The 18,777-nt window shown below is 57.4% G+C and overlaps 2 protein-coding genes across 31 annotated transcripts in view; both read right to left on the bottom strand.

Annotated features, from left to right (window-relative positions):
• CNTN2 (contactin 2) overlaps positions 1-9,699 on the bottom strand; it is a 25,138-nt gene extending 15,439 nt beyond the window's left edge. Inside the window, exons 1-2 of one of the 2 annotated variants that reach the window (XM_039565160.1) lie at positions 9,579-9,699; positions 1,720-1,823 (exon numbers count right to left, since the gene is read on the bottom strand). In XM_039565160.1, the coding sequence (XP_039421094.1) occupies positions 1,720-1,774 (55 nt within the window). In that variant the 5' untranslated portion in view covers positions 1,775-1,823; positions 9,579-9,699. Of the gene's footprint in view, positions 1-1,719; positions 1,974-9,578 lie in introns of those variants that run through there. The other variant, XM_039565159.1, reaches the window with a different exon arrangement.
• Positions 9,700-12,148: 2,449 nt separating this feature from the next.
• The window catches only part of NFASC (neurofascin), a 72,581-nt gene continuing 65,952 nt past the window's right edge, over positions 12,149-18,777 (bottom strand). For 27 of the 29 annotated variants that reach the window (XM_039565131.1, XM_039565122.1, XM_039565123.1 and 24 more), the window contains one exon: positions 12,149-17,575. In XM_039565131.1, coding sequence (XP_039421065.1) covers positions 17,344-17,575 — 232 coding nt within the window. In that variant the 3' untranslated portion in view covers positions 12,149-17,343. The remainder of the gene's footprint in view (positions 17,576-18,777) is intronic. The other 2 variants (XM_039565124.1, XM_039565125.1) reach the window with 1 other exon arrangement.

An 18,777-nucleotide genomic window follows, 5' to 3' on the forward strand; every position in this document is an offset into this window, starting at 1 on the left:
GTTGCCAATGCAGGATCTGTCCTGGATGCTCTGGCCTTTGGAAAACAGGGAGAAGACAGGCACAAAATAAAGGTTTTTAAGCCAAATTTCAAAGGAGCAGAGGGACCTGCTGGGAATTTTCCATGTTCCACCCAGCTGGGAGAGCTGGAATGATGGGAAAAACCCCACCACGCCTCTGGAACAACTTCAGTACTAGGGAAAATGATAACAAGCACCAAAATAACGGGAAACAGGTGAAAGCACAACAGCTGAAAATGAAGATTTGGAGAAGCAGCTGCAGGGAGGTGACTCCAGAGCCTCCCTTCTGGGTTATTTTTAGGATATTTTTAGGAATATGCTGAGAGCCAGGCCTGGAAATCGCAGGTGTACAGGAGGCTGCACTTGGCCTTTGTGCTGAGCCCAGCTCTGGAGCCCGGGAAAGGACGGATTTCCTCGGTGGAATGTTTTCCAAGCTGAATTCCTGGTTGTGCAGACATCCACGGCACGGCCCTGGAGCCTCTGGATCGTGGGAGGGAGTTGGGCAATAAATGGCTTTGGTAGGAAATCCAGCGGGATTTGGGTTTTCTTGAGGAGCAGCTCTCTGAGGAGCCGAGGGTTTATTCTGGGTTATTTTAAACGAGCAGCTTTCTAAGGAACAAAAGGTCAGGGCTTGGATTCCCAGATTTTCCAGAGGTTTTCCCAAATGAACAAAGGCTGGGGAGAGTTTGGGCTTTTAGAGTGGTCTCTGTGCACTTCAGAAGCTTTAAATATTTAAATCTCCCTCCAGACCTGGAGGTTTTGGCTCCTTTCCCACTCCATAACGTTTCCCTGAGCCTCATCCATCCTTTTGTCCCGATCCCTCCTCGTGTTTCCCGGATTTCTCCCTGTCCCAGCTCCCGGAGCTCTGTGGCCTCATCAGCCGAAGCTCAGTGAAAATCACCCTCCCAGCCTTCCCAGGGAGCGATTTTTGGGAGGTTTGCCCGAACTCAGGTGGTTGATGGGAGACCCCAACTCCAGCTCCGGGGCTGCATCGGGGTCAGGCCAATTTCCAAGCGGGATAATTGCCTCGGGATCCAGGGCAGCCCCCCCTGCCTGGGCCTCCTCGGGGATGCAGAGAACATTAAAAGGTAATTGGATATTTATAAGGACAGGCCAGCCGGCTCTGCCCGGGGTGATGGATTGGCTGGAGGACATTATCCGATCTCAGCCAGAGAGGAAATGTCTCCCTGCGGAAAAGGGACCTGCAGGGAGCAGCCTGAGCCTCCCCGAGATCCAGGGATGGGCCCTGAGACCTGGAAATCATCTCCCAAATCCTGAAATGGTCCCTGAGATCCAGAAATGTCCCTCAGATCTGGGATTTCTCCCTGAGATCCAGAAATGTCCCTCAGATCTGGAATTTGTCCCTGAGATCCAGAAATGCTCCCTGAGATCCAGAAATGCTCCCTAAGGAGCAGGGGGATCTTTGCAGGTGGGATATTGCCAGCAAGGCGTACCTGGAAAAATGGGTGTGGAATCCCACAGGCAGGAGGAAATTCCTCCTGCACCTCCCTAAATCTGAATTTTGAGAGGGGGCCGCGTGTGTCAAACATTCCTGGCCCAAAGGGATATTGGGAACAGCACATCCCAAACCTCCCGGAGAATTGGGATTGGGCACCGCCGTGGAGAGGCGGTTCCCGGTGAATCCCGGGTGATGTCCCAGCTCCGCCAGCCCCTCCCGCCTCTCCCACGGGAATCTCTTACCCAGGAAGGTGCCGACGGCCAGGGAAGTGTGGATGAATCCAGCGGCGCCTCCCATCCTGCGCGGGGTCCTGCGGAGCCTCTACGGGCGCGTGGGGACGGCGGCCCTGGGGGGACACAGAGCGGGGTCAGCGGGGCCCTTCCAGCCCCGGGCATTCCATGCGATTCCAGAGGCTCCGGAGTCCAGCTGTGCCTCCCCGCTGGCCACCAGCCCGACGGAGAGTCACTGCAGGGCAGAATTCCAGCGGTGCCCGGAGCAGCGGGAGCGGCTGAAGGAGCTCTTTTTGTCCCCGATGGGACAAATCTGGGTGGGGAATTGTTGTCCCTCCTCCTTTGCTGTTTCCCATTCTTCCCCCCCTCCTCCATAAATGCTCCTTTCCAAGCGTTTCTGATGGAAAACACCAAGCCAGAAGCGCACGGGATATTGGTGGGGAGGGGGGGAGAAATAATTCGATTTTATTGTGAAAATAATGAAGATATTGGGATGAAATTCTCGGCTGGTGAGGGTGGGGATGCCCTGGAACAGGATTCTCCATCCCTGGAAGTGTCCCAAGCCAGGCTGGACGGGGCTTGGAGCACCCTGGGACAGAGGAAGGTGTCCCTGCCCATGGCAGGGGTGGCACTGGATAGGCTTTAGGGTCCCTCCCAACCCAAACCAGTCTGGGATTTTGGGATTCTGTGACAAAGGAATCTTTAATTGAAACTCTTTAAGTGCCAGGGCACTTCCTGATGGCCTTTCCAGCCTCCTCCACAGCTTCCTGCGATCCCTAAAGATCCCAAAAATCAAACCCCCAACCAAATCCTGAGCTCTTTGTGCAGCCCCTGCTCCCCGAACCCTCTGTGGGAGCAGCTCCACTTCCAGCACCCCTTCCCACAGAACTCCAGCGGGGATTTTGGGCTGGTTTATCCCTCTTTGTTAACAAAGCCTTTGGAAATGGTGCACGGAGCGCTCCCCCAGCCCGGCAGAGCCTCATTTCCCGCTGCCCTCCCCAGAACACTCAGTGAGGAGCTGAGGATGCTGCCAAGAGCTCCTGGGCCGCTCCTGCTGCTCATCCCCCTGCTCCAGCTGGTGCTGCTTCCACTCCTCTCCCTGCCCATCTGTCTGCCCCCGAGCCCCTCGGAGCAGGGATTAGCCCATCCCATGGGATGCTCTGCCCCCTCACAACCCCCCCTCATTACCAGCAGCGCTCGAACCGCACCTGAGCAAACAGCGAGAGCCCAGCTCTGCTTCCCGACCCCCTCCGGGCTGCAAAACCCGCCCGGCCTCTTTGTGTCCTCACCCAGAGAGAAGATTTTGCTACCAGCATCCCAAATCCTGGATTTTCATCTTGCCTGGGTCCCAGGGCTGGATCCCAGCACCGGGAGCAGATCCCAGCCCGCCACCCTCAGCCCTGCTCGGGTTTTTGTTCCCTGACAGGCCCCAGAATAAAACTGGAGCTTCATTATCCCGCCCGGCCGGGGAGGAAGGAGCCCGTGCCAGGGGGAAGTGGCAGGTCCTGGTGGGAGAGGCACGAGCCGTGTCGGGGACAGGGAATTTGGGGACGGAGCGCAGCGGGGCGGGAGACGCTCCCACGCTCGTTGCAGCAGCCCTGGAGTGGCTCTGTCACATGGAGTCACTTGATGTCACCGAGAATCCTGCCCCGAACAGCGTCCTGAGCCCACGGCCCTGCAGCCAACACTGTCCCTTTGTTCCCCTGGCCTGGCCCTCCGCCTCGGGGACAAGGGGCAGCTTTGAGCCGGGCGCGCTGTGGGGTTGCAGGAGATGCCAGCCCCGCACTAATTAATGAGTTGACTTTTCCAAATCTCTGCAGTTCCCTTTCCTCGGGGTTTGTGAGAGGCAGGAGCAGCGGAGCTGTTCCTGCACCTGCGGCTGCACATTAAACTCGGGGAGTTTTTCCTCCGGCAGCTCCAGGCCTGGCAAAGACATGAGGGAAGAACAGGAATTTCTCGGAGTGCTGAGTCCGAGTCATTCTGCAGCTGGAGGCTGGATGAGATAATCCCCGGGGATCCCGATTGCCACCCTCAGATTGTGCCTGAGGGGCGGCTGCTCTGAGCTCACACCTGGGGAACCCGGGGGTGTCTCCAGAGCCATGACCCCGAGCTGTGGATCTTGGATCCAACCCCAGCTCCTCATCCTGGATCCAACCCCAGCTCCTCATTCTGGATCCAACCCCAGCTCCTCATCCTGGATCCAACCCCAGCTCCCGATCCTGGATCCAACCCCAACTCCCGATCCTGGATCTGACCCCAGCTCCCGATCCTGGATCCGACCCCGAGCTGTGGATCCTGGATCCGACCCCAGCTCCTCATCCTGGATCCAACCCCAGCTCCCGATCCTGGATCTGACCCCAGCTCCTGCAAAGCTTGGGAACACTCTGCATTGGATATCGAGCCCTGCTCTCATCCCTAATGAGGGAAGGGCCACCGGGAGCTGTTTTTTCCCCTCTTCCCGGGATATTTTGACAGCCACCCGAGAGCCTTCTGTTCTCCTGAAAGGGGATCTGTCACCGCCGCTAATGGAGGCTGTCATCGACCCCTCCGGGAGCGGGGCAGGATGGAAAACACCCCATTATCTCGTCCCTCCGGAGCCCCTGGGATCTGGGAGCGATCCATTAGCGGGAGGCAGAGTTTGGGAGCTCAGGGAGATTTCGAGGAGTGCTGGGAGAGGAGGAACTGCCTGGAACAGCACCCACAGCTCTGCTTGTGGAGCCGCATCCTCTGGAGGATGATCCCAGTGGGATTCTGGGGAGGCCAGAGCTGGACTTTGGCAGGAGATGCCGCGTCCGGCGCTCTCCATTACCGGGATAAATCAGTGTAATTCCATCTCCAGCACTCAGCGACCAGAGGAGCATTTGGGATTAAGTGGGGCAGCTCCTTCTGCCGCAGCATTCCCGAGGGGAGGATCTCTCCGGAGGGGGGCCGGGCTGGAATTCCTCCTGCGCCTCTTTTATTCGGGATCGTGGCTAAAGCTGGAAAGGGCAGGCGTGTGATGTTCCCTGGGTTCTGATCCTCAGAGCCTTTCCGAGGTTGGGGACATCGTGTCTGTCTCGGCACAGCGGGGCTGGGGAGGTACAAACGGGTTCATGGTCACGGGTTTGTCCTCCTGGAAATCCGCCTGTGCTCAGGGATGGGTTCAGAGGAAAACTCTGGGTTCAGCCTTCCCAGAGCTTTTTTGGGCTCGGATCTGCTGGTGGCTCCAGGTCCTGCAGGAATTCTGGGCCACTCCAAACCCACCCCGAGCAGCCAAGTCTCCAAAGGAGGACCAAAAGAGGGGTTTGGGGTCTTGGGGTGTAGCTCAGCTCCCCCCCCCCCCCCCCCACCCCGGCTTATCAGTCACCCCAAACAGACCCCAAAGTGCAGTTTGGGGGTCCCTGCTCCCTGTGGGGGTCAGGACCCCATGTCCAGGGGTGCTGTGGGCACTGCTCCTGTCCCCAGCCACGAGATGTGTCCCCAAAACACTTCCGGAAGGTCCCATGTCCCTCTGTCCTGCCCAGGTGGGTTTGGATCCACCTTGGAGCGATGGGAAAATCCCAAAGGATGAGGAGCAGCGGGAGCCAGCAGCAGCACCCTCCTGTCCCCATCCCTGTCCCACCGTGTCACCCCCTCCCAGGGCAGAGCCCGCAGGGTCACATCGTCCTGTCCTGGGCTCGGTGCTCTCTGTCCACAGCCCGAGAGCCGGGAGGGGACAGCGAGGGGACAGCGAGGGGACAGAGAGGGGACAGAGAGGGGACAGAGGGGACTGGCAGGAGGGGACAGAGGGAGGGGACACCGAGGGGGCTGTCCCCGGCCGGGAGCACAGCGGCGCTGAGGCCGCGGGAGCAGATGGCGCTCCCAGCCCCGGCTCCTTCCCTGCTGCGGCCGGAGCCGGGACCGGCTCCAATCCACACGGATTCGTCATTTCCCGGTGGGCTGGGGGTGGCACAAAGGGGGGACGGGCTCTGTGTTCTGCCTGTGCCCTGAAGGGACAGCCCTGGGCAGGGAGATGGTGCCCAGGTGGGGTGGGTGAACACAGGGGTCCCCTCTCGGGCTGTTCCCGCTGTTCCCGGCGTTCCCGATGTTCCGAGCTCGGATCCGCTGCCGCTTTGGGGTGCCCTGTCCCCCCCGAGCTGTGACCTTTGTGTCCCTGTCCCTCCCCTGACAACCTCTGGCTGGAATTTTTGGACTTTTAGGGAGGGAATGGAGCAGCAAAATTCCCCTTCGGGCGTGGGCAGCGCCCCACCCGCTCTGCCGCTGCTGGGATAAAAATCAGTTGGATTTTTGGGACATTCCTAGGATTTTGGGGTGGGATTGGGGTTTTTTTTTGTGCTCTGGTCCCTTGGAGTGCTGCAGGGCACATCTGGAGCAATTCTGGGTCACCAAATCCATGGAAATTAAAGAGCTCCTCTCTTGGACTCGGAGCACCCAGAGCGATGCCGCCCCATCAGATCCTGCAGGGCCAAGCCCAAGACAGGCCCTAATTAATTTTTTTCCAGGGATCCAGCAAGTTTTAGGATTCGGTGGCTGAAATGGGTGGAGGGACAGAGCTTTGTGCGTGTGATGGTGCCTAAATCCCCTGGGTGGGAAAATCCTGCAGCTCTGACCTGCCCAGCTCCGAGCTGCTGCTTCCCCTCCCAACCCCTTCCCGAAGCTGCTTCTCCAGGAGCATTCCCGAGCTCTCCGCTTGTTTTTCCCGACTCCCGGGAGCGCTTCCAGCGGCAGGGAGGGGCTGCAGCGGGGCTGGAGCAGGTGGGGAGCTATTTATACCTGTGCCACATCAAAGCGCCGCTGACGCCACAGGGAGCGCGAGTGGGAGGGCGGGCGGAGCCCAGGATAGTCCCGGCCTTAGGCTGAGCTCCCCGGAGCTGATCCAGGCCTGGAGAGGGCACTGGGAAGCCGCAGAGGGAAGCTGGAGAGGGGAGGTTTATTCCGGGGACGTGAGCGCAGCTCCCTGCCCGTCCCCGCTGCCTGAAATCCCACCCGGCCCAGCGCCTCTTCCCGGGCGATCCCGCAGGAACAGCCGGGATTTCCCGGGAAAAGGGAACATCTCCCGTGCTCGGCAGCGCCTGGAGAGGGATTGGCAGCACCGGGAATGTGCCTTGAGGAGTATCTGGAATATCAGCATTAACCAGGGTTTGGGGCGGACGTCGCGTCCCAAATTCCCTCTGGAATCACCCCTGGGTGGATTTTCAGACTTCCAGCCTCATTCCAGCTGCTCTGGGCTGAGCTTTCCATTGAATCCCGAGTCTGGAGGGAGAGTTTGGAGCGGCAGCCTGGCTTAACACCCCGTGCCCGAGCCCAGCGAGGGGGAATTCCCTCTCCCAGCCAGAATTCCCTCATCCCTGGGGGCTGGAGATCCATGGAAAAGTCTCCTGGCTCTTTCTGCCGGTCCCCTTTGCTCTGTCACCTGCCCAAGGCATCAGGGCTGGGCCACCCGGGGCTCCCGAGGTCCCGCTGGAGGTGGCCCAAGCTCGAAACCCCCAGGAGCTCCAGCTCCAAACCCTTGGGAATTTTTCGAGGGATGTTTGCAGAGGATCGGGCAGCTCCGGTTGGATTTTGGATTCCCACCACCCCTGGGAGGCACCAAGGGGAGAGATGGGAACGGGTTTGTTCAGGGGGGAAAAAAAGAGAATTAAAATAGAAGAATGAAAATGAAAACCACGATAACGAAGAAATAATAATAATGATAATGATAATAATGATGATGATAATAATAATAATAATTAGAAAGCGAAACCCACTGACTGCAAAGCTCAGATCCAAAATTCACTCTGCCCATCCCAAAATCCCTGAAACCCCATCCTAATATCCCTGAAAACCCCATCCTAATCTCCCTGAAAAATCCCATCCCGAGCTCCCTGAAAACCCCATCCCGAGCTCCCTGAGACCCCCATCCCGAGCTCCCTAAAAACCCCATCCCGAGCTCCCTAAAAACCCCATCCCGAGCTCCATGAAAACCCCATCCCGAGCTCCATGAAAACCCCATCCCGAGCTCCTTTCCGGGGTCTGGAATCCAGTCCCGATCCCGGGAATCCGCGGCTGCGCTCGGCCGGGCCGGGAGCCGCTCCCGGAGCTGTCGGAGCCTCGCCGGGGGTGCGGTGAGTTCCAGGTGACGCCTGCCAACCGCACCCACCGGGGCTGGTGGCACTGCCAGTGACAGGGACAAAGCGCCACGGGCAGAGAAACCCCGGCGGGGCTCGGCCTCTCCTCAAAGATCCCACGGATAATTTGGATTTCGGGCACTTCCAACGCGCCCGGCGTGGCTGAGCAGCTCTAACGCGGGCTCAGCTCCACGCGGGTTCCCATTTCCTGCACATTCCATGTGCTGCGTGCGGGTGGGATGAGCGTGGGGGGGAATCCTAACGGCGCCCTTTGGGTTTTCTGCCGTTTAGGATTTATTTGTGGTGAATCCGCGGAGAAAATTCTAACCCGGGCCACCAAATCTTCAGGAAATATTCCGAAGGGACAAAAGCGGCCACTCTGTTCTGTAGGAATTAATCGGGGGATGGAGAAGAGCTGTGGGAACCCTTTGTCTCGACCTACCTGAGGCCCAGGTGCAGCTGGGCTGGACAGACACCCCCTCCTCCCCCCCCAGTCTCCCGTTTTCTGGAATTTTGGGGAATTCTGATCAGCCCCTGGAAAGCTCCGTTATTTCTGGAAAGTTTGGGATCCGCTGCTGAGCAAAATAAGAAGGTTTTGCGGTTGTGTCGCTGTGCTCAGTCCCAAACACCCGGCCTGCAGAGGTTCACTTTTTGATCCTAAGTCTCCTGCAAGACCCTGAGCTCCAGCTCTGCGCCCTCAGAATTCCTTACGGATCTGCCTGGGAGGAACAGGGCCGAGCTCGGGCTCTGGGAAAGCCTTGGGATTGCTCTGGGATGCAGCAGCTGCTGCCTCCCATCCTCACAGCAACCGGTGTTTCCCGGGAGAGACGCGATCTCCCGGGAATACGCCCCGGTCCAGCCGCGGGAATAACGCTGGGGGCTGGTGGGAGTGAGGCAAGCCCGGGGCAGTTCTGGGGTCAGCGTGGGTGGGGTGAGGAGGGAGCTCGGGGAGTTTTAGGACACGAGAAGGAGCCCCAGGAAGCCCCCCCAGCCCTCCCTGCCCCCGGCTGCTTCCCCATCCCAGCGTCCATCCCTCTGGGAATGGGAGCAGAGGGGTGCCCCGGTTGTGGGGTGGCCCCAGGCCTAGGGCACAGGCCTGGGGTGGGAATGGATCCGTGGCTTTGCGCTGGATCCCCCAGAGCCCCGAGCGTCCCTGACACAGCCCCAGAGACCCCCCCCGGAGCACCCCCAAATCCCACCTCTCCCCTGGGATCTGCCCTCAGGAAGGTGAATTGGGACATCACGGCGTTCCTGGTACTCCCTCCATGGAGAGGAGGCTCTGGGGCTGCTCAGGGCTCTGCCAGCTCCTTCTGCGGGTGCTGAAGTAGTTCTGGGCAGCAGAACCCCCTGTGCACCCCGCAACCCCGCGCTGGAAGTGCCCGACCCTACAAACGCTCTCCCGAAGTGCCTCGGGCCAGAACGCGCCGGGAAAAACCTCGCGACAATCGCTAAGAACCGAAATATTCCCCGATTCTTCCCACGAGAGACATTTCTGCTGACAGCCGCCCCGACCTCGGCCGCGCAGCGTTGCCACAAGTGCCGCCGCCGCGGCCCCCCCGGCTCCCAGCTCCACCCCCGGCTCCTCTCCGGCGCGGGCACCGCCCGGCCCGGATGCCCAAACCACCCCAGCTCCTGTCCCCATCCCTGCCGAGCCCAGCAGAACCCCGCAGTGTCCCCGCGGCCGGAGCGGACCCAGCGCGAGGTGGCTGCGCCGGGAACGATGCCCTGAGCCCCGGAGCTCTCTCCATCCCTCCGGGATGCAGCAGAGCGGCACAAGGCGCTTACCTGGGGCGGGAGGGCTGCGTGGGCATCAGCCGGGGGCCCGCGGGGCCTGGCGGCTGCCGGGGGCTGCGCTGCGAGGCAGCGCTCGGCTGGTGGCTGGCCGAGTGTGGATGTGTGTGCCCAAAGCCACTGCAGCATCTCTGCATTAGGATGTGCTCCTCCCTCTCCTCCCTCCTTGCGTGCGCGCTCCCTCGCTCGCTGCCAACCACCACGCCGCTCCCTGGAGACGGGGAATTATTATTTCTTTTTCTTTTTTTTTTTTTTTTTTTCCCCCCCCTGCTTTTACCTCTCTTGCCACAGCGCGAGGAGCAGGCGGGCGGGCAGAGCGGCTCGGGCATCACCATGCATAATTCATCCCGCAGCCTCCCTCCCGCCTGCTGCGCCCACCGCCAGCCCCCGGCAGAGCCCCTCGTCTGCTCCGAGCGCCGCCGGCTCGCCCCCGTCCCTGGGGCCGGAGCAGGTGTGGGGCCGGGGGGTGGTTGGAGGGGTCTGAGCCCCTCTCTGTGGGGTGGGAGCAGGGGAGGGAGCCCCCCATGCCTGTGTGCGCACCCCACATGCCTAAATATATCCGTGGATTACACAATATCCATAATTATACAATCTATCCACGGATATCCAGGGATATCTGTGTCTGTAGGTACCCAAGGCTGGGATCCGCGCCGAGGAAATCGCTGCACGGCCAAATTTTGGGATGCTCCGGCTGTCGTGGGTGGTCCCCGACCGTCCCGCGAGGGGAGGACGGGGATTCCTCACAGTGACGGAGCGCTGGCTCGGGGCAGGGGGTGACAGCGTGGTCACCTTTGGGTCACCCTTGGGGTTTTTGGGTGTGCCCGAGCCCCCTTTGGCCATGGCTGTGCCCCGAGGGGCTCAGGGTTTGCCCCAGGGAGCTGCACCCGGCGCCTTTCCCGGGAATATCGGCAGCTCCTGGCTGCTCTCCGGCTGCTGGGGGAGGTCCGTGCCGGGCGAGTGACGCGGAGGGAGGTGACAGGGACACTTCGGGACCTCCTCCGTGCCCCCCGGCAGGCCCCGAGGTGCGGGGGGATGCGGTGCTGCCGGGGTGGGAAGGTGCGCATGGTGGGGGGCGTTTGGTCGCTGCCAGGCTGTGGGAACAGAGGATTTGGGAATGTGCCAGGGACCCTCCGTCCGTTCCCAGCTCCAGCCCAGACCTGTTAACGGTGTCGGGAGATCAGCGGGCACCGGGGCTGGCCGCAGGTTAATGGGCTGCAATTACAGAGGAGTAATTAAGGCATTATTGTCTCTATTGATTGGCAAAACTCCCGCGGCCCGGACTCCGCGATGGGTGCGGGCAGGAAGGGGACCTGCGGGTCCCGTGTCGCTTCTCCTCGCCCAGTTTGTCCCAGTTTCGGCTCCCTGCTGCCAGTTTTGGGGTGAGAAAGGAAGAACAGGGTGCGAGCCGGGCCCCCAGGAAAAGGATGGATGGAGGCAAATCCAAGGAAGGAGATGAGTCCTGTCCCAAAGGAGGGAGGGGGACCTGCCATTTGTGCCCTCCCCTCTGTGCCTCCCCAGCAGCAGCTCTGCCAGGGTCTCTGGGCTGGTGACAAGGACAGCGGTGACCTCTCGGGTGCCAACGGCAGCACTGGGGGAGGGGGCAGCTCTGTGAGGAATCCCGTGGATATTCCCAGCGCCAACAGGGAAAGCTCAGCCATGGGAACGGGCTGGAGCTGCCTCCCGGAGGAGGAGGAGGAGGAGGAGGAGGAGGAGGGAAGCCGGCATCGATCCGGTCCTGCCTCCCCGGAGGTCGGGGACGATGCCGGTGTCACTACCGGGCCATCAAAAGCGACAAGGGCCAGCGAGCGCGGGTCTGGCCCGGATCGATCCCGAGGATCAGCACGGTCCCGCCGCCGCTCGCTCCAGGCGGGATAAAAGCCCGACGGGAATGCTGGAAGCAGCCCTGGAGAGGCTCAGACCTTGGGCTTGCTGCTTCCAGCGGCTGCGAGCAGTGGGAATGGGGGATTGGGGGAATTGGAGGAGTCGCCGAGTTCCAGCCAGCTGGAATTCCTGCGCCAGGAGCCAAGCGCGATTCCGCAATTCCATCCTTCCTTGGGGCAGGGACTGAGGCGCCTCCATCGCGCTGGGAATGTCTCTACTGGGCAAAAAGTGCTTTTTCCCCTCTCTGCTGTTCCTGGAAATGCTGGGAAGGGGGCGGGAGGAGCCCCCGCTGCAGCAGGAAGCACTCAGCCCTTCATCCTCTTAGCCGGGCCCGCTGCAATTACACCTCAATTAACCAAATTACTCCTCCGCTCCCCCTCCCTCCACCCCGGGGAGCCTCTGCCGGGAGCAGGAAGGGCTGGGAGAGGGATGGATCCCGGTGGGAGCCGCGCTTGGCTGCCGGGAACGGGGGGCTGGGGTCAATCCCACATTTTCTGAGCCGTGGGAGCTTCTCCCCCAGGGATTGCCGAGGGTTGAGGGGCTGAAAATGGTGCTGGAGAGGATCCAGAGCTGCCTCTGAGCATCTTTCCTGGTCAGGGAGGGAATTTTGGGAATGCTGAGGACCAGGCTGTGCTGCTTTTCCCTCTTGGAATTCGACGGGAATGACTCTTGGGCTCGGCAAGGATTTTGAACCATGTTTTATTATATGTTTAGTGTTTTCTCTATACAAAAAAATCCAGTCTTTTCTTTTTTTTCCAGTGATTCAAAAAAAAAAGAAGAAGAAAAGAAAAGAAAAAGAAAAGAAATCTGAGTACTTTGGCCTTCTCTCATCTCTCATGCAGTCGGTTTAGAAGTCCTTAAATTAAACCCTTTTATTTTTCCCCTCCAGTCCATAAATCTTGCTGGAAACTGAATTTTTACAGCCTCAGCTTCACGTTTCTCACTGGAACAGGTGGGGTTAACGCAAAGGTGGTGGGTTTGTTTTTTCCTTTTCCTTCGCTTTTTTGGGGGGTTTTTTTGCTTTTTTTTTTTTTGCTTTTAAAAAAAAGGCAAATAAATACACGGAATACTTGAGACCAGCCGGGAGGTTGGACAGAGAGGACGGACGGAGCGCGAGATATTTACAAATTAAATTAAAACAAAACAGTCCCGGGACTTTCTGTCGGATGTGAGCGGGAGGAACGGACATCGGGAATGATATTTGGGAGGGGGGACTTCGGTCTGGGGGTCTGACATGGAAATTTGGGGGTTTGACATGGAATTTTGGGTGGTTGCCATGGAATTTTGGGGGTCTGCCATGGAATTTTGCGGGCTGACACGGGACTTGGGGGGTTTGCCGTGGAATTTGGAGGTTTGACTCAGGATTTTGTGGGTTTGACGTGGAATTTGGAGGTTTGACACAGGATTTTGTGGGTTTGACACGGAATTTTGGGGTTCAACACAGACTTTTTAGGGTTTGACGTGGAATTTAGGGCTCTGACACGGAGTTTTGGGGGTCTGACACGGGGTTTAGACAGCGTCGAACAACCAAACCCCAACGCCCGATGCGAGGACACGGAGACACAGGCGAAGGGCGCTACTGATGCCGTGGGTGGCGTCGTGAGGACCAGGAAAGCGTCGTTATTCTCGTTAATAAAACAGCTTTTAGTGCAAGAAGTCGGAGGTGTCTCTATTTTTTTTTTTTGTCCTTTTTTGTTTGTTTTTTCTTTTCCTTAATAAGGTTTTCTCTTTTTTTTTATTGCTTAACTGAAATCTTGGTTGCTGCAGGTACACGGAAAGCCTGGGCCCAGGAGGTGACGTCGCAGGTGGCACTCGCAGCTCTGCTGGGACCTGTGCGACGAGGAGAAGGTTTGGGATGTGCCAGGATGGGTGGTGGCATGGCTGGAATGAGCTCTGTGGTGGCCTTGGGTGACACTGCCCAGCTCCTCCCTTCTCCACCTGCTGTCCCTCAGATCCTGCTGGATCTCCCAGATCCAAGGTGACACCTGGATTTGGGATCTGTCACCTCCAGGAGGGCAATGCTGGCAGCGGGGACAGCATGTCCTGGTGTCCGGTTGGGTTTCTCCGAGCAGGATTTCGGGGTTTGGACCCAAATTCCGGCTTTTCCGACTGGTTTTGTGCCTCCAGCTGCGACGTCACCTCAGGGAGAACGGGAGCAGCCTCCGGATCTGGGAAGAACGGCAGTATCCTCTCGTATCCCGAATTCCTGGCATTTCTGTCGGCTGTCCCAAGGCTGGGTGCCAGGGAGGTCCCTGGATTCATCTCCAGGACATGGATGAGGTGTTGGCTCGGAATGTTGTAGGAACAGGACAAATCTGCACGTTTGGGGTAGAGCTCAGCTCCTGAGGGTGCTGGAATTTGGGGTCTGGTGTTGGAATTTGGGGTCTGGTGTTGGAATTTGGGGTCTGGCTCTTCCCTTCTTATTTACGAATTAGAAGTTGGCTCCTAATTTAAACCCTTGATGAAGGAAGGGTTATTTCTTCTGGAAAACCGGAAGTGTTCCCAGAGAGGCTGTGCAGATCCCAGGGAGGGATCGTTGTCCCTGTGGTGGGAATGGGAGCATCCCTGCTCGTCCTGGGGGTCACTACAGCAAGCAGGACAGGAGGTGGCCGGGATGTCCCCTCTGGAGAGGGGAAGGAGCAGCAGAGCAGCTCCCAGGGAGCGGGAGCGGGATCGGGATCAGGGCGGGGAAAGCCCCTCGGCACCACAAATCCTCGTGTGGATTCTCCGTCCATCTCCTGCTCCAAGGATGCTCCCAGGACACGGTGTGGGTTCATCCCAGCCCTGTCTGGTTTTTTTGGGATCTGTGGGGTCACCCTGCGAGCGCTGTGGAAGGTTTGGGGTCAGGGCTTTGCTCCCCATGCAAACCTTGAACTTTACTCAAAGGAGTAACAGATGAGAAGCTCGGGATGAGTTTTTAACCTGAATTTTCTTTGGGCTCCAAAACTCCAGGGGGGAAGTTCTGAAGAAACGTCAAAATTTCTGCTAAACCTTAAAAATGTTGAGTAATTTTTACACTGAGCTGAGACAGGGCTGTGAGTAACTTCCACCGAGTTGTTCTTCCACCTCTGCATCTCCTCCCTCTTCTCATTACTCGAAGTACCCTGGGGGTAGGACTGGGAATTTTATGAGGGAATTTGGGATAAGGTTGGGCAGAGTCCAGCTCCTTCCCATTCCTCCATTTCCAAAGGGATGCTGCGAGGTTTCCTCAGGGATGAGGCGGCTCGGGAACACGGGTTTTAATGGGAATGGCACATCATGGATACCCGACACAGACCTGCTTCCAGCAATCCCGGCCAAAATTCCCGGAGGTTTGGAGATGGTTTGTGGTCCCTGTCAGCTGGGCCACAAAGCAGAGAGGACTGGGAATGCTGGGAAGATCCCAGATCCAGAGGCTGGATTTGTTCCTCTCCTCATTTCCAGCAGTGCTTGGGCGGGAAGGTGCCCAAACTCAACCGGGAGTTGGGAATGGGGTGGGAATGGGATTGTCCCCGTGCCCAGGGGCGGTGTCACCTTTGGCCTGGGGGGTGTTTGCCTAAAAGCTGGATGGAATTCCGGGAGCTGCTGTCCCAAATGGGACGGGCAAGAGTGGGATCGGGGCGCTGCTGTGTCCACACTGAGGGTCACACTGGGGCTGCCCCTGCCAGGGGACACGGCTGGAGGGGACAAGGGACATCCCTGGGACAGCTCCCCCAGCTCTGGGAGGAGGCTCTGCCTCTTGACCCCAACCTAAACCCTGGAATTCCTTTGCCGTTGGTTTCATGGAACAATTTGGGTGGGAAGGGACCTTTTAAGGTCCCCAAATCCAACCCCATGAACTCCATCTTCACCCCACGTTTGACCTATCAGAGAAGACAACCAAGATAAATGATAATTATTATTTTAAGGAAGGCATTTGCATTGGATTAATTTGCATCCATCTCTCTCGTCGGCCCGGTCCGGGCTCTTCCCGGGATCCATCGGGATGTGGCAAAGTCCCTCTCCACAATCCATAGCAGTGGGAGTATCCCTGTCACCGATGTGTCTCCAGAGCAGGAAGAAGAACTGCACGAATCCCGCTGCATCCCATCCAAAAACCCCTCCATCCTCCTCAGAAAAACAAAAGTAACAAAAGGAAAATCCATCTGAAAATCCATCTTTTCCGAAAGAAACCCAATCTGTCTCTCTCTCTCCGCGAAGGTACCTTTGGTTTCAAAAGTGCAGGAAGTGGGAAGATCCACGGGACGCAGTCTGTTAGGAACCCCTGCCTTCTACCCTGATCCGTGCTGGGAGAGCCAGGAACGCTCCCAGATATCCCATTCCTACTGCTTGGGCGGATCCAAGGCCATCGGGGGCGTGGAAGCGGAGCGGGAAGAGCATCCTTGGAGTGACTCCCCGGGAAGTCTCAAGCTGTGTAAGGCATGTGAGGGAGTGCTCAGGGGGGTCGCTGAAATCCTGGGAGTCTCCAGGTGGGATGGGGGTCCCACGGTGGCTTGGCTGAGGGATGGAGGGGGGAAAGGCCACTGTCAGAAAGGAGGAGGGGGTTTGGTGGGAAAAACAGCGTCCGTCCGGCTCATCCCGGTGCCTCCAGAGGTGTGGATTCCAGTCCGGTGTTTCTTCCTTGTGGTGCGGCCCTGAATCCTTCAGGGAATCCTTCACCCGATCCCGGGGGGTTTTTCCATCCTCACCAACTGGCTTGGATTATTTTTCTGTTAATCATTCTGGTCTCCTCGTCTATCCTGATCCCGCTCCTGCTTCCAGGCCCTCTTTGCTACATAGGATTTATGGAGTTGCCTTGAAAAGAAAGCAGGCGTGGGGTGGGGGGGTGGCTCCCCCCAAAATCCCTACAAAGCAAATTTAAACCCAAAAAGGTTTTTCTGCAGTGCTGTTACCCCGGGCTCGGCGGGGGAGAGGCTCCTCCCTGTCCTTCCACAAACCCCACAGATTCCTCCATAACCTCTTCTCCTCCCAGGACGCTCCAGAGCCCGGTGGGAATGGGGGACGAACTCCCTGTGGGTTTTCCCAGCCTCAGCATGGACAAACCCCGGTGCTGAGGGAGGTGGTGGGGACCTGTTCTTCCCTGCATAGGTTTTTTCAGGAAGGAGGGTTTTTTGGGAGAGGTTATGGGCAAGGTGCTGCCGTGAGGATGGACGGCTCAATAATCCAGTGTTTTCACCCCAAAATCCACCCCTTTCCTCCTTCCGTGCCTTTGCTCTGCCCAGGCCCCTCTCACCGCTCTTCCCTCCCCCACATTCTTTGATTTCTTTTCCCCCTCCCCTCTGATCCAGAACCTTCCTGGAAAAATGAAACCCAAAAATTTGGAGCTCCCTCCTAAAAGAACAAATAAAGCCTCGGGGAGCCGAGCCCAGAACGGGGCCCCTCCGAGCTGGCCCTGAGGCAGCCCCAAACTGGGGAGCAACCCCAAAAACTGGAGAGCAGCTCCAAAACTGGGGAGCAACCTCAAACTGGAGATCAACCCCAAAACCGGGGTGCAGCCCCAAAACTGAAGAGTAGCCCCAAAACTGGGGTGCAGCCCCAAACTGGGGAGCAGCTCAAGCATCTCCTCTCCTCCAGCCGCTCCAGCCCAGCCCCAATTCCCGCTCCAGCTCCCGCTCCCGCCCCGCGCGTCCTTTGCCGTTGGCTCATTTGCTAAGGATAAATGGCATCGGCGGCCGCCTGGGCTGCCTGGTTGCTTGGAATTTTTTCTTTTTTCCCTTTTTTTTTTTTTTTTTTTTGGATTTTTTTTTCCTTATTTTTAATTTTTTTTCTCTATTTTTGTGGTTTTTAGTCCCTGCTTGGTTCCCTTCCCTGTCGGAGGCAGCGGCGGCGGCGGCTGCCAGCGGAACCCCCGGCCGCTCCGAACCCCTCGGGCTGTGGGTGCTTTTCCCGGCGGTTTTTGCTATGCCAAGGAATAAATGGCGTTGACGGGGGACGTGGCTTCGGAGCTCTCGTTGCCCTCGGTCTCCTCCTTGTCCTTCTTGACCGTGTACTGGCCGATGAAGGAGCCGTCCTCGTTGAACTGCCCCTCGCCCCCTTCTCCGTAGTCCACCAAGCTGTCGTCGCTCTCCTGCTGCTTTATCGTCCCGTCCAGCGAGGTCTGGCTGTTGGGAAGAGGTTTGTTGTCTTCATCGCTGGCAGCAGAAGACAGACAGACACGGCAAGGGTTGAGAAACGGGGCCGAAAACCTTCCCCCAAGGCATGGAGATCCTAAATCAATCCACACTCGGGAATACGGCTCGGCAGAGCCCCAAAAACCGGGGGTGTGTCCGGGTGTGGGTGGAGGGTTGGGGGGGTGTGGGAGGTGAAGGTGGTTGGGATCTCTGAACACCCAATTTGGCGATTTTTCAGCTTGGAAATCAAATTTCTTCACCTCGATTTCCTCATCTCAAATTGCTTAACCTCAGTTTCCTCATCTCGATTCCTTTACCTCGATTTCTTTGTCTCAGTTTCTAAATCTCAATTTATTAACCTCGATTTCTAAATCTCAGTTTATTAATCTCAGTTTCTAAACCTCAATTTTCTAACCTCAATTTCTTGACCTCGATTTCTTAACCTCAATACTCCACCCAAAACTTGGATTAATGGGACGGGATGAGCATCAGGGATATTCTTCCCTTGGCATCGCTCGGATTCTTTCTCTCTCTCTCTCTCAGTGTTTTAGCCCCCCTTGGGTAACCTGGTTTAATGGTTTGTTCCCAGATTTCCTTGAGAAAATACAGGTTTTCCTTGAAAAACCACGGTTTTCCTTGAAAAACCATAGGTTTTTCTTGGAAAGCACGGTTTTTCCTTGAAAAACCCCAGTTTTTCCTTGAAAAAACCACATGCAATGGGGAGCACTGCGAGGGGGGTATGTTTAGGATGCCAAGTTCTGCGCAACTTCCGAAACTCCTGGGAATTCACCTTTCCCAGTTTATTTCTGGGCATTTTTCTTTGCTCACTTTGGGTTTTTCTCCTTTTCACTAAAAGCCAGGTCACTATAAAAATAAAGAGTTCAACCCAGAAGGGAACATTTTGGGAAGGATGACAGTGGGTTGCTCCAAATTGATATAAAAAATTAATTTTTATATGCGCTATTCCTTAGTTCATGCAAATTCTGTCATATTCCTGAAGATATCCCTGAACTATTTCTCCTCCCGCCTCCACTCCTGTCTTTTTCCAGTTGTTTTTTTTAGCCCGGGATTTGCCAGGTTCGCTCCATTCTGTCCCTTTATTTTCCTAAAAATTGGTGAAAATATTGGGATTTTTTTGCACTTTGCTTGGGCTCTGGAGCTGGGCAAGGCATTAATTTTCCCTCATTCCATGGGATTAATTCTCCCTCATTCCATGGAATGAA

Source organism: Corvus cornix, chromosome 26, assembly GCF_000738735.6.
Source record: "Corvus cornix cornix isolate S_Up_H32 chromosome 26, ASM73873v5, whole genome shotgun sequence".
In the NCBI taxonomy this organism is placed as follows: domain Eukaryota; kingdom Metazoa; phylum Chordata; class Aves; order Passeriformes; family Corvidae; genus Corvus; species Corvus cornix.